The 13,614-nt window shown below is 41.5% G+C and overlaps 1 protein-coding gene across 1 annotated transcript in view; it reads right to left on the bottom strand.

Moving 5' to 3' along the window:
- Positions 1 to 5,142, bottom strand: part of FMN2 (formin 2) — a 410,616-nt gene extending 405,474 nt beyond the window's left edge. Inside the window, exon 1 of the mRNA XM_066235150.1 lies at positions 3,470 to 5,142. Within this exon, the coding sequence (XP_066091247.1) occupies positions 3,470 to 4,997 (1,528 nt within the window). The 5' untranslated portion in view covers positions 4,998 to 5,142. The remainder of the gene's footprint in view (positions 1 to 3,469) is intronic.
- Between the last annotated feature and the right edge of the window lie 8,472 nt (positions 5,143 to 13,614).

The raw sequence follows: 13,614 nt of genomic DNA, 5'->3' as shown, positions 1-13,614 counted from the left end.
CTATAAGACAGGATTTAAGAATACTTCACAGATACAAAAACTGTGAAACAAGCCATTGGAAACATCAGTCTCCACACTTCAATATCTACTAAGGGCATCACTCGTGGTTTCACAGGATGCAACAAAGTTGAGCCTGAAGATGACATAAAGCCATTTAAAATAGATCAAACTTTAATTCCACAATTTTAAAAAAGACAGATAAGCACGTAATTGACTCTGGAAAGATTCCTATCAGAAGTGATTTAGCATTACAAATTTAACACCTTCCATGTCTAAACTTTAATTAACTGCAAAATTCTATTAACAAGCTTCTGTTAAACTTATTGTGCAAAGGACCCACTCAAATTTAAGAAACCATTTTTATTCCCCCAAACCCTGAAAGAGAAGTATTTTACATGAATTAACTGAAATATTTCATTGCAAAGGCCTAAGACACCATCAGTTTTTAACAGCTAAAAAAAAAAGTAAAGTTTTATTCTCTATCACTGCTAAAGGTTTTTTAACTACCAAACAAATGTAACCGTGCCACGGAGACCTCTTTCCCTTGAATTTTCTCCCTGCATTTGGAAGTCAGTGAAAAGCAAAAAACATCTGTTCCTTCCTGAATAGCTGACAACCCTCATTCTAGGATTTAAAAATAAAAGGTGTCTAAGGAAATTTGTAGGTATAATGATCACCTACTTCAAATTAATTGATGGAAAGATAGGCAAAATTAAGGCCAAGAAAACAATTTCCCTGAGGACAATGCTGGTGTTCGCCAGGCCTCTGGTCATTTGCAAGATGTCCATAAAATCCTAAAAGGTGGCAAAGAAGCAGATGTTATGCCAGATGACAAAACAGACCCCAGGGGCCTGGGTCAATTTGGATTCACTCTCCAACACAGGAACAGTTTCCATGAGAGCTCTCTAGAGAAAATATGGCTCCCTTTTACCAACAATCACCTTTGTCCAGCTCAAGGAAGGCCACATGTTCAACAATTTAAAACATGCACGTAATTAAAAACAGAAACTAGAAAAATCTCAAGTATGAAGGCCTTAAAGTCTATATTTTTTTAAAAAAAATTTTATTCTATATATGTCTTAGTGTTGCACATCCAAAAATTAGTAATAAGCAAGGGCATTCAGACGTGAATCAGTAGAGGCAGCTTCTATTTCTGGCTCTCCCTCTGAATGAATCACAATGTGACCTTGAGGAAGTTATGTCATCTCTCTGTTTACCCGCATTGTCCCCACGGGTTACAAGATGAGGTTAAACCTACTGATTTTTTTGTGTGGGGGATTTTTTTTTCTTTTTTAGCAATAAAGTGAGTGAGATATATAGAAACTGTTATACAAGTGTGTACTGGTCACTGACCAAGTTATCTCCATCCATCGATTACAAATAGGTGATGTCTATATTAAAACTAACTTAAGTTTTATTCTGCACAGTAAAAATTCTCCCTGGACAGGTCAACAAAACCCAAGTATTTCTTAAACAAAATTCCTTTCAAAGAGTATTTCCAAATTGCAAATTAAAATGCAAGTCTCAAGAGTATACTTTTTTTTATTAAGGAAAACAAAATTTAAACCTATTTAGTGTCCTATGATCTCTAGGACTCTGACCAAGCCTTCCATGAAGTCCTTTTCCCTCAGCCTTGCCAAAAACATAAGTTACTACATCCTTGATGTCTCAAGAGCATGGTACTGCATGTTCATCTATAAGTGTTCCTGGGCACACAATCAGTGAATCTTGGAAAGAAAGAACCATATACGTGTGTGTGTGTGTGTGTGTGTGTGTGTGTGTGTGTGTGTGTGTAAAATGATGTTTGTATCTTCTAACATCTAGCAATATTGCCTGGCACAATGTAATTGCAGTGTGTGTGTGTGTGTGTGTGTGTGTAAATATACATACATATATATTTGTGGAATGAAATGAATATATTTCCAAAGTTTAATTTTACTAGAAAGAGCAGCAATAGATATTAATAAATTATGATGATTTTTCACTTTTAAAAAATATATATAAAATGAATGTTACCTAAATAAAGAGAAAATAGATGGTTTCTCAACAGCATTAAATTCACAAAAATCAACTCAAGAATTTTCCAATATTTTTCTTTCAAAATGGCCTTTTGGGAGGTTTTGTTTGTTTGTTTACAATTTACCTAATGGGGATTAGACTATAAACATTCCTTTTAACTTAACTTATGCAACAAAGGGAAGAGAAGAAGTAAAAAGAGAGAAAGGGAGAGAGCAAGCATGTAAAATGCTACTCTTAAGTATTAGAATCAATAAATGTAAAAATAAAAGCCCATACATACAAATACAAATGTGTTAATGAATAAAAGTAATGCAATAACATTAACAGCATTTAGCCAACTAAAAAATAGCCATGCTCCTTGAGAAATATGATCTAAGTAATAGTTTATAATGCATTTATAATATAACATTAGTTTAAGCTTTTCCAATTACATTTGAAATTTTTACTCATTTAAATATCCCAAACCTACCAGCTCTTGCATAATTTTTTTCTTACTTGTTCCTTAAATTCTTACTCAATATTTCATTTAATAAGTAAAAGTTAGTAAGCATGAATTAAACTGACACTTTATCAGTGAGCTCTTAAAGTAAGGCCTTAGAACCTACAAGACTACAGGAGAGAATAAACTCATTATAATAGTTAGCACTTACCACAGTAAACTAACCTTTTTGCTGGGCTTTTTGGTGCTTATCAGAGTCTATTACAAATGCTATGGAGAGGTACCAGTTGGATAACAGTGTACTTTTGGCCTTCCCACCTTCACTAGCTCCAACTTACACCGTTTTGACCATGAAACCAGAATATTAGAGAAATGGAAATTATCCCTAGTATTCTATTTCATTTTTTATTAATTTCCCTATAGCATGTATGCAATTTGATTGCATCAGAAAACAGGAGTGACCACTTAACTTCACTAAGCAGTCTACCCAGATTGCTACAAGATAGAAACTATGACTAGATACAGATATGCATATACATTAGAGCAGTCAGAGACCATCTTTGGATAGATCACACTGGTGGTTTGTTTCTCCACACTGACACTTTTTAAAGAACCATGAGCAATTTTATTCTTTTTAATGTGGTGGGTAGGGATGAGGAAAGAAAGAGAATGATGGCTTGGCTAACGAAGTAAAAAAAAAAGTTTATCTGCCTAGTTGACCCTGGACATAGAGAAGAACAGACATTCTGGAGAAATGGACAGAGCAGCCGTTTCTTAAAATGCCTTAGGAGAGACACGAATGAGTTGTTCCCTTTAAAACATTATAAGGAAATAGTGATTTCACTAAGCGGGTGAACGGGACGTGAAAGGATTCCCTGTGAAGAAGGGACATGCCACAAGCAGGTCAAGCTTTTCAGACCCAGGGAGGGTGGGTGCCAGTGGGAGGCCCTGATTGGCAGGCGACCTGCGACCCGCGACCTGAATGAAGGCCTGGCGGCAGGGCGAGCTCACCAGTGAACACGTTCTGGAAGCCATCCGCAGCCGCCTGCGCCCCAGACGCCGTGGCCGCCCCTCCGTCCGCCGCAGCCCCGCGCTCCAGCAGGTGTGCTGAGCCTCCGGCCCGCGGCGCGCGGACGTCCAGGTCTTCCGTCCAGTCCGCAGAGCGGCTCAGTTGGCCGCCCGCGAGGCCGCCGTCGGCCGGGTGCTTTTTCGCCGGGGCGGTCGCGGCGGCGAAGGCAGCTCTGGGTCCCCGGCTCAGGGAGGACTCCAGCCGCCTCTTGATCCTGGGGCTCTGGTTGGGGGACTGCGACGGGGAGTGGTTGGGCGAGCTGAGCTGCCGGGTGGTGGTCTTGATGTAGCAAGGGGTGATGAGCGGGTAGGGCTTGAAGCAGCGCGGGCTGGGCGCCGGGCTGCCAGGCAGGGAGGCGGCCCCGGAAGCGTCGGGCCCTCGCGCCCCTTCCTCCGGCTCTTCTTCCAGCCTCAGCGGGGCCTCTCCCACCGCCAGACCCCACTCCTCCCCGGGGGAGCCTCGCGGAGCATCCTCAAAAGCATCCTCCTCGGCCTCCTCATCCGTGTCCCCAGCCGCGCCCTCCCTGGGTCCAGCCTCGGGAAACTGGAAGGCGCTGGACGAAGGCGAGTCCGCGGCCGTGAGCTGAGCCACGGGCAGGCTAGGCGCCTCCGAGGCTCGGTGGCCGCCGGGGGGCGGCGCTTGTTCGGGCACCGGGGGCTTGGCGGCCAGGCTCTCCGGCAGGTCAGAGAGCGCAGGCAGTGCCTGCTCTGTGTCTGGACTGCCCAGGGCCTCCCCAGCCACGCCGCTCGGCCCCAGCAGGAATTGGTCCAGGCCCAGGAAGGCCCCGGGCTGTGGGGAGGCGGCGGTGGGGGACAGTGCAGGCTCCTGGGCGCCCTGGAGGTGCTGCTGCTGCTGTTGCTGCAGGCGTATTGCCTGCTGGATGTCTGAGAGCAAATCTTCTTGCTCCGTAGCAGAATGGAAGCTATAGATGTCTGTGTCCGAGCCCGAACTGGTCCTTTGTCCATTCTGCGCCCCTGCCGCAGTTTCCAAATCCTCGGCGACCGCCTGGCTCCCGACCCCAGCCACCGCCCGCTTGGGGCAGCCTAGACAGGTCGGCTCAAATGGGTCGGCACCCTCGGTATCCGACAGGCCCGTTTCGTCCGCGGAGAGGCTGAGGTCCGGGGTCTTGGTGACCAGGGCGGGAGCGCTGTCCAGCTCCTCGGTGTGCAGGGCCTGGGAGTCCAGCACATTGTCGCGGGATCCGCCAGCGCCTTTCCCCTTGGACAGGCTCTTCCTGATCCTAAGGTTGGAAAACACCGAAGATCTGGAGTCCGACTTGCTCTTCTTCTTGCCGGGCTCACAGCCGCCGCCTGCCCCCTTGCCGTGCTTGCCCGGAGCCTTCTTGCTCCCGCTCCCCTTCTTTGGGACTTCCACATCTGTGGGCCCAAGAGCATCCTCCGCGCTGCCGCCGCCGCCTTCGTGGGAGGCATCACCTGCGCTCCTCTTCAGCTTCGCATCCTGATTCCCCATGTTGCACTCCCGCCGCCGCGCCGCCGCGCCTCGGGCACTCAGGCCATCCCGGCCCTCCTGGGCCGCCGGCCCGGGCGGGGGCACTCTCCCGGGCCAGTCAGACTGCTGGGTGTGCCGCTGGGAGGGAGGCCGACGCGAGACCCACCGGCCCCGCTCTCATCTGCCGCCTCTTTGCACAATACGCGGTGCTGCGTCGGCGACTGCTGCCGGGGACCTGTGAGGCGCGAACATGCTCAGTGCAGCGCGCGGCGCCAGCCAATGGCTGCGCGGGATGCCCGGACCTGGCTCCCCGCCCGCCGCCGCCCGCGGGGCCCCTGCTGGCCTCCTCTCTCCAGCCGGGCGCAGAAAACGTTTCCTCTGTCTCGGCGACTGCAGTCTCCGCTGTGCGAATTGTATTCATTGTACCCGCCCCCAGATCTCCTCATCTGGAAGATGCACACCGGACCTTGAAGCTCTGGAGCATGCCACAGGAAAAGTTAAACAAAAAGGGAAAGTTTAAACAGGAAAACACTGAAGCCAAATTTCAGTTTAGAGGTGCTAAACCACGTACACTTATGCCCCCCACCCTCACCCCACACATACACACCTGCCTTCGGAAGCATGACGCTTCAATAAGTATTTGTTGAACGAAAGGATTGTCCTTTTCTTTAATAATTGATCTTCTTCAACCCTGCTGTGTACTTGAGCGTATGGCTTAGAAAGGGTTGCTACTCACAGTGCCGCTTTTGTATTTCATGCAGACCTCACATCTCTCTGGAAGAACATTAGCCATCATTTCCAAAGTTGGTTTCAAAAAAATTTTTTTTGACATAATAGTGAAGTGGGGGAACCCGAACATACTGAGAGATTAGAGTTGATTAAAATGCTAAGCTCCAAAATTCTATGTATTTACCATATAAATAAAACAATTCGTATTTTAAAAGGGTGCATATACTATAATTCCCAGGAGGTCAAACTCATCAATATTAAACATGTCTCTATTGTTGCTGCCTATAAAAAGGAAAAAGAAAGGAAGGGCCCTTGACACAAACACATGAAATCAGATGTCATGCTATAAATCATCCACTTTCCCAAGCAGATCCCTGAAGACAAATTTTGTCTTGGCTTTATTTTAAAAGTTTGCAACACTTCACTGTAACGGAGTTTGTTAACATTCTGACTTCAATATAAATTATTACATTTTCCTTCATTGTAAATCTTGTCGCTATTTTAATTACTTAGGAAATTTAGTTATCTATATTTTAAAAGCATTTAAAAACATTATTATTTTTAAAAGTTCCAAGCAATAAATTAAAATAAGATTAAAGTCACATTATTCAATAGTGTTCCAAGTATTTAAATTAGAATTTCATTGTTAACCACTTTGAAATTAGGGAATAAGGCCCTGGCCAGTTAGCTCAGTGGTAGAGCGTCGGCCTGGCGTACAGAAGTCCCAGGTTGGATTCCCAGCCAGGGCACACAGGAGAAGCGCCCATCTGCTTCTCCACCCCTCCCCCTCTCCTTCCTTTCTATCTCTCTCTTCCCCTCCCGCAGCTGAGGCTCCATTGGAGCAAAGATGGCCCAGGCGTTGGGGATGGCTACTTGGCCTCTGCCCCAGGCGCTAGAATAGCTCTGGTTGCAGCAGAGCAACGCCCCAGAGGGGCAGAGCATCGCCCCCTGGTGGGCGTGCCGGGTGGATCCCGGTCGGGCGCATGCGGAGTCTGTCTGACTGTCTCTCCCTGTTTCCAGCTTCAGAAAAATACAAAAAAAAAAAGAAAAGAAATTAGGGAATAACTATCCAGCATGTCAGTGTTTTTAAAGTAAGCCCAAAGGAGCAATTTCAATGCAGCAATCAAATGTTTCTTTGCATATTGTGAACAAACATTTTAAATTTACTCTCTTAACCATTGTTATTAAAATTTTAAAAATAAATGGTCCTGTAAGTCTCTGATGATAAAGCACTATATTATATATCTGTAATTAATTGTCTTTCTCTAATTATTTTCTTTAAAATAGATAACATAAGGGCAGGTAGCCAGTTGTCCCTGGTTGACCTTTCTGAGTAAACAATTTTGGAGAAATTAACTTGAATAACTTTGCCAGGGTATATATTCCAACCTCAGCACTTCCGGAGACTTTAAAAGCTTTTGTTTCACCTCTTTAACAAGACTGTTCTCTTCTCCACTCTTGACTCCTCAGATAGCACAGGCCCTCTGAAGCTGTTGAGATTTTCTGCTGCTTTGAGTACTGAAACACTATCAGTCTAGATTTTTGCTGTTTAACAACACATCTTTGATTCTGAACTATTTGTCTCCTTACTATTTCCTTCTGTGACTTATTGTACAAGTTCTGGAGATAAAAGAAGAGAAGGAGAAAGGAAGCAAGGAAGGAGAAAGAAGAGAGAGAAGAATTTGATTTTTTTTACACATTCTTTGAATGTGAAACAGTAAATGACGGTTGTGTACCAGGTCACAGTTCACAAAGTTCTATTACATGCAAAGGCTTACATGAAACTCACAAGTGTGGGTATCAAATGTAGTTAGGTACAGTCAACCCAATTTAATTAGTGAATAAACTCAGACTAAGAGATTTGTCCAAGGTCACATAACAACAAAGACAATACTTGTACCTAAGAATTTAGATCCCAAATTCTGTATAACAAACGACACTGTATAGTTCTCTCAGGGACTGGTAAGGGTATGATGAAAGCAAACTAACTGGGCAGTTAGTAGTCCCAAAATGCCTGGGACATAGCTTAAACTTAACTCCATTCAATCGAGAAAGAATATCATATTGCAGAAGCACATTTAACAAATAGAGATCTGAATTTGTGCCAAGATACTTACTAGCCCCAGGATACAGCAGAGAAATGTGCAAATATGGCCAGCCTTTATGTTCAAGGATCCAATCTAGCATCATGGTAGATAGAAGTCTTCAATATTAGCATACCCAAAAGGTCACAGAAATGCTATATAAAATAAAATGCAAAAAAAAGTATAATAAAATGCAAAGCTTTCCATTTTCCAAGAGATAAGAAATGGAGTTTAAAGATAATATATAAAAAATAAAAAACTGGACTGGCCAACTTTTAACAAATGTTGAACTCCAGTTTATATGTATATGTGGACATTATTGGAATAAATGTAATGATCTCTGCATCTTACTCTAAAATACATCAAATAAATAAAATGCCTTAATGGGTGGATACTGTGAATAGATTTGTAATAAAGCAATAATAATAAAATTTTAATAATATTATTTAAGTGATGAATATATGGATGGTAATGTAAAATTCTTTCAACTTTTCTACACATTTCAAATTTTCATGATCAAATGCTGAGTAAGAAAGTGAGTTGCACCTGACCAGTGGTGGTACAATGGATTAAGTATTGACCAGAAATGCTGAGGTCACTGGTTCGAAACCCTAGGCTTGCCTAGTCAAAGCACATATGAGAAGCAACTACTATGAGCTGATGCTTCCTGTTCCTTTCCCCTCCTTTCTTTCTGTCTATCCTGTTTCTAAAATAAAAAATAGAAAGTTAAAAAAAAGAGTGGGTTGCAAAAAAATTACCAATTTTCCAGCTTCTTTGAAATTAAATCATGTAATGGTTATTAGCACTCAATAAACATTAAATGAATAAGCAACTCTCCCCTCTTCACTCTTACCTACGTGTTTGTCGGAATTACATGTTCTTTCTTTTTCTCAATACTGAAATGTTTTTAAATATTGTTATTTTAGTTTTCTCTCTGCTTAACCTTGATGGACTGTTTGAGGATCTCCAACAAAATCATCAGATTGATTGCATTTTAATTATTCAATTCCTCCTTTTCTCCAACAGGTGAATGACCTCCTAAAAGAAGCTCTGCCTGACATCAACTACTCAGACTGACTCCCAAATCCCAGCTTTTAGCCCTGACTTCACTTCTACACCGCAGTCCCCTCAACCCACTTCTTGGACAACATGTCTACCACTCTGACCCCCCCCCCCATTCAAAACCCACATGTCTGAAACTGAACTCACCTTCTCTTTCATAGCTCATCCTCCTTTATTTTTTCATTCAGTAAAAGCACCACAACCTCTTCAGTTGCCTAAGCATGGCTTGTTGCTGATGCCTCCCTCTCCCCATGCCCCCACATTCTACGTCACAGAGACTTCTTTATTCTTCTCTTTATGAAGAGCCATTCATCCCAACTTCCCTTCTCATGCTTTCCTTCCACCCTGACCTCCAATTTTCATTCTTCTCTCTCATTATCATTATTGTCTCTCAACTGGGGTGATGATTTTGCTCCCTAGGGAAAATTTGGCACTGTCTGGAGGCATTTGGGTTGTCATATAGGGAGGGAAGATGCTAATGTCACCAGGATGCTGCTAAACATAATGCAGCCCCCAACTAAAAATAATCCAGCCCCAAATGTCAACAAAGCTGTGGTTAAGACACCTGCTTTATCATGAAGCTTCTCACCAGAGCTGACAGTCAATACATGTTCACTGAATGAGTGAAAGATAAAAATTCTTTCAAAATTATATTTCTCAATTAAGCTAAATCAGAAACTTGAAAGCAGAACCCAACAGGATAAATAAGATTTTAAATATTTTTTATCTATAGTACCAAATACCTTAAATGAGCAATTACCTTTTCTCTGAGACATTCACATTCCATAAAGCTATGCATCTTTATAAATATTACCATTTTCCACATACTTGATAATGTTATAAAAAGGCCTTGCTCTTACCAGAAATTGTATAATAACCAGGACAGAATTCTTAGAGCTCTGTTTACACAGATAATTATGTGCAGCACAAACAAGTTTAATTCTTAACACCATTTTACATTTGATCACCAGTCCAACACTTGGAAATAAAATATTTAAAAAATAAAGAAAAAGTCAAGTACTGCTTCCCGAGGCAATGTAGAATGCACTACAAATTTGTTTCTATATTAGAAGAGAATTAAAGGTAAAAAATCCTAGCTGACATATGTTCCTCCCTACCACAAATGGGCATAAACTGCCCTCTTAGACATGGAGGCACGCTTTCGCTTTCAACACGTAATAACCAAAAGGTTTTTTGATTATGTGCAACTGAGAAATAAAGGGAGAAATGAAGACATTTGCTTTGTTCTTATGTCACAAGGACTCTTCTGCAAAGCTAAAGAGTTCTGCTGTTGATTTTCCAGACATATCTTTTGTAAATGAAGTTGGTCTTTCTACCTGAAGAAAGAATAGAGATAGGGATAGTTAAAATGGAGTCACTTTAACAAAATAGCTAAAGTTATTAACAATATGAAGGATGAGAATGAGGAAACAATTATCTGCTTGTCCTAACTAACTTGGGGACTTAAACTTTTGAAGTTTTCAGTCCTGACTCAATACCTGGACATACACCAGGCCTCCAGATAACCCTCTGATTACCCCCTGAAGGACTCGCATATCCAGACCATCTGACATCCATTACCCAGACCACTGGATGTGACCAGACCTCCTGGGCCTATCGTCCAGCCCACCTTGTATCTATCATTCAGACCGCCTGACACTGGATGATAACCGTCCTCCACAAATCCTAGAGCAAAGGAATCGGGACTGATTATTCTTAAAAATGCACTGTAATATTAGAAAACATTTTTTCCCATTGATTTGATAGAGAGAGAGAGAGAAAGGGAGGGAAAAGAAAGAGAAAGAGAGAGAAGCATCAATTTGTTATTCCACTTAGGTGTGCACTCATTGATTACTTCTTTTATGTGCTGACTGGGAATTGAACCGGCGGCCTTGGTGCACCGGGACAACTGTCTATGCAATAAACCACCCAGCCAGGGCCCACAATAAGAACTCTTAACCTTTCATTTCTTTTCTTTTCTTCAGAACATTCTAAGGTTTGTTTGTTTGTTTTTGCTTAGCTGCGTTTCCAGTTTGCAAACTCTAAGACCCTTGAATAAATATCACTATTTCTAGCCAAAGCCTCAGACTTTTTCTGAGTTTGTTTGCTATGCCTGAAAGGGACAATCCAGGGACTCTCAAGTAAGTTGTAACCCATTCAGAGTTATCTAAAATAGCCCACTGTAAGTATGTCAGTCTGTAACGTACTTTGGCACAATCCGCTTTAAACCATTTAATACCTTGCTACATTATGGCAAGAACCAATGAAAAGCATTCTAAAGACAGAGTCAAAAAGAAATTAACTTCGAAGAAGACAGTCTTTAGTCTTAGAGCAGCACTTTCAGTAGAAATTTAATGCAAATCTCATCATTAATTTCAAATGTTCTCGTAGACACATTAAAAAGGTGAAAGGAAATAGATGAAATTCATTTTAAGAATATATTTATTTAACCCAAAGTATCCCAAAAAGTTCACAACAAATGAATAAAAATTAAGGAGTTATTTTGCATTCTATTTTTACATACTGAGTGTTTGAGATACAATGTGAATTTTATAATAACAGCAACATCTCCATTTATTCAAACCAGCCACATTTCAATTGCTCTATAGTTATATATGGTAAATGGCTATGTTTTTTGGACAATGTAACTTTGGTCTTAGATTTTTCAGAGCTTCTAGAACAACTCTTAGAATATTCAAAGGCTGATCCAAACTGTTATTTTTAAAAACAGTATCATGAGCCCTGGCTGGGTAGCTCAGCTGGTTAGAGCATCATCCGGACATGCTGAGGTTGTAAGTTTGATTCCCAGTCAGGGCACATACAGGAACAGACCAATGTTTCTGTCTCCCCCACCTCTCTCCTTTCTTCTCTTGCTAAAATCAATAAACAAATTTTTTTAAAAAAGAAATGTATTTCAAAAATATTTTACTTTTTATGTTTAATAGTTATCAAAATTATGAAAATAGCTATGTTGTTTTTATCAATTATGTACTAAAATAATTATAACTGCACAATGTTTTATTATGTTCATATTTTTATTGCAGGTAAGTATGGTAGATTGATGAATAAAATATACTGTAAAATTCAATCAGGCAAATTAAAAGGATATATAAATGTCTGAGAAATAAAAGTACACTATAAAATTTCTAGCTGTTAAATAAAAAAATGTGTGCAATGTATGATGGTGGGTATCAAATTGCTAGAGTATTTTTATTTCATTGAATGCATTTAAATGACAGTACTTTTCATATGTTGGAAATCAAATCTTTAGCAAAGATTTATACTTTAAAGAAAACTTTTAGATGTAAAATTTAAAATCTCCTACCCTCTTTTCTCTCCCTCTCCTCTCTCTAAAATCAATAGATAAATCTTTTTTTAAAAAATGTGCAGTGGTGCATATATTTAGGGTACTGAGCAAAATTAGTTTGAAGACCTATCAGCTAATACACTGGTTATCAAATTTGCATTTGCATTGAAATAGCCTGGAAGACTTGTTAACACAGAGATCACTAGTCTCCACCCCCAGAGTTTCTCATTCTCTTGGTCTGGAGTGAGGTTGGAGAATTCGTATTTTTAATAAGTTCCCAGTTGATGCAAATGCTATACCTTGAGAACTGTTCCTGCAGATTTACTAGCTTACATTCAATTGACTAAATTGGAAACACGGGTGCCCTTTTAATCCTTCCTCTTCTCCCTCATCCTTCACACATGCTCATCCATCAAGTCCTTTCCATTTACTGTGCACACCAAGGAAAAGACAAGTGCAACCACCATTACCTGGTGCAGGCCTTCTTGCTCTCCCTCAGATCGTTGCCATGGCAATAAGCCTTCCTCTATCCACCTCTCCATAATGTAGTCAGAAAGACCTTCCCAAATCCCAGTCATGACCATGCCACACACCTGCTCAGAACCATTAACTACCCTTTGTTATCCTCAAGATGCAAGACCAAGCTTATTCTTGTATCTCTTAGGCTTTGCTCAAAGTCAGACCTTCATTCCCCATCTCCAATGCCCACCACCTCTATGAACTCCAAGTATTCTGAAGTACTTATTGTTCCTTTAATGTGCTTTGCTCTTTACCACCTCTAGAGACACCGTTTAAACTCTCTGGGAAATTTCTCTGCTTCCCCCAACCCTTGATTATTGTGCTAAGACCTACTCTTCTCCAGTTTGCTGGTTAGAAGTCATTTCATCTGAAAGCTCATCCTGGACACTTTACAACCAGCTCAGGTGGTTCCAAAAGTGCTCTCATGACCTCTCATTCCAGTTTCAATGGTGGCATTTATTACATTGTTATGGTGCTTGTTTACTTCCTACTCAACTTCTGTTCCCGGGGAGGCAGCACCTTGCCTTGTCTACCATTGTATCTCTATCTGACTGGAACATGAGATGTGCAGCAAATATTTGCTGAATACATTCATGTATATCCCATTTACAGTGCAATACTGCTGCAGTGACAAGCAAAGATAATATACTCTACAGTCCCTGCCCCTAGCAAATTTCCGTAAGAATGCAGCAGGAAGGCAAACACACAAAGAAAAGACTGTAGGGTTAATTGTGAGAATAAGTGACACACAGCATATGTGCAATAGAAAATTAGAGGGGAGATCATGCTTGATGGTATGCTTGGAGAACACCAAATGAGGACCTTGAACTGCTGCTACATTTTCTTTTCACTACTTTTACCCTTCAGGACAAAGGGCAGTCCCTTTGGGACTGGCAGTAAGCCTTTGGGCAAGGCAATGAACTATTATTTAGCATTA

The sequence above is a fragment of the Saccopteryx bilineata genome, chromosome 1 (assembly GCF_036850765.1).
Source record: "Saccopteryx bilineata isolate mSacBil1 chromosome 1, mSacBil1_pri_phased_curated, whole genome shotgun sequence".
NCBI lineage: Eukaryota > Metazoa > Chordata > Mammalia > Chiroptera > Emballonuridae > Saccopteryx > Saccopteryx bilineata.
This window is presented reverse-complemented; position numbering and strand designations above follow the sequence as displayed.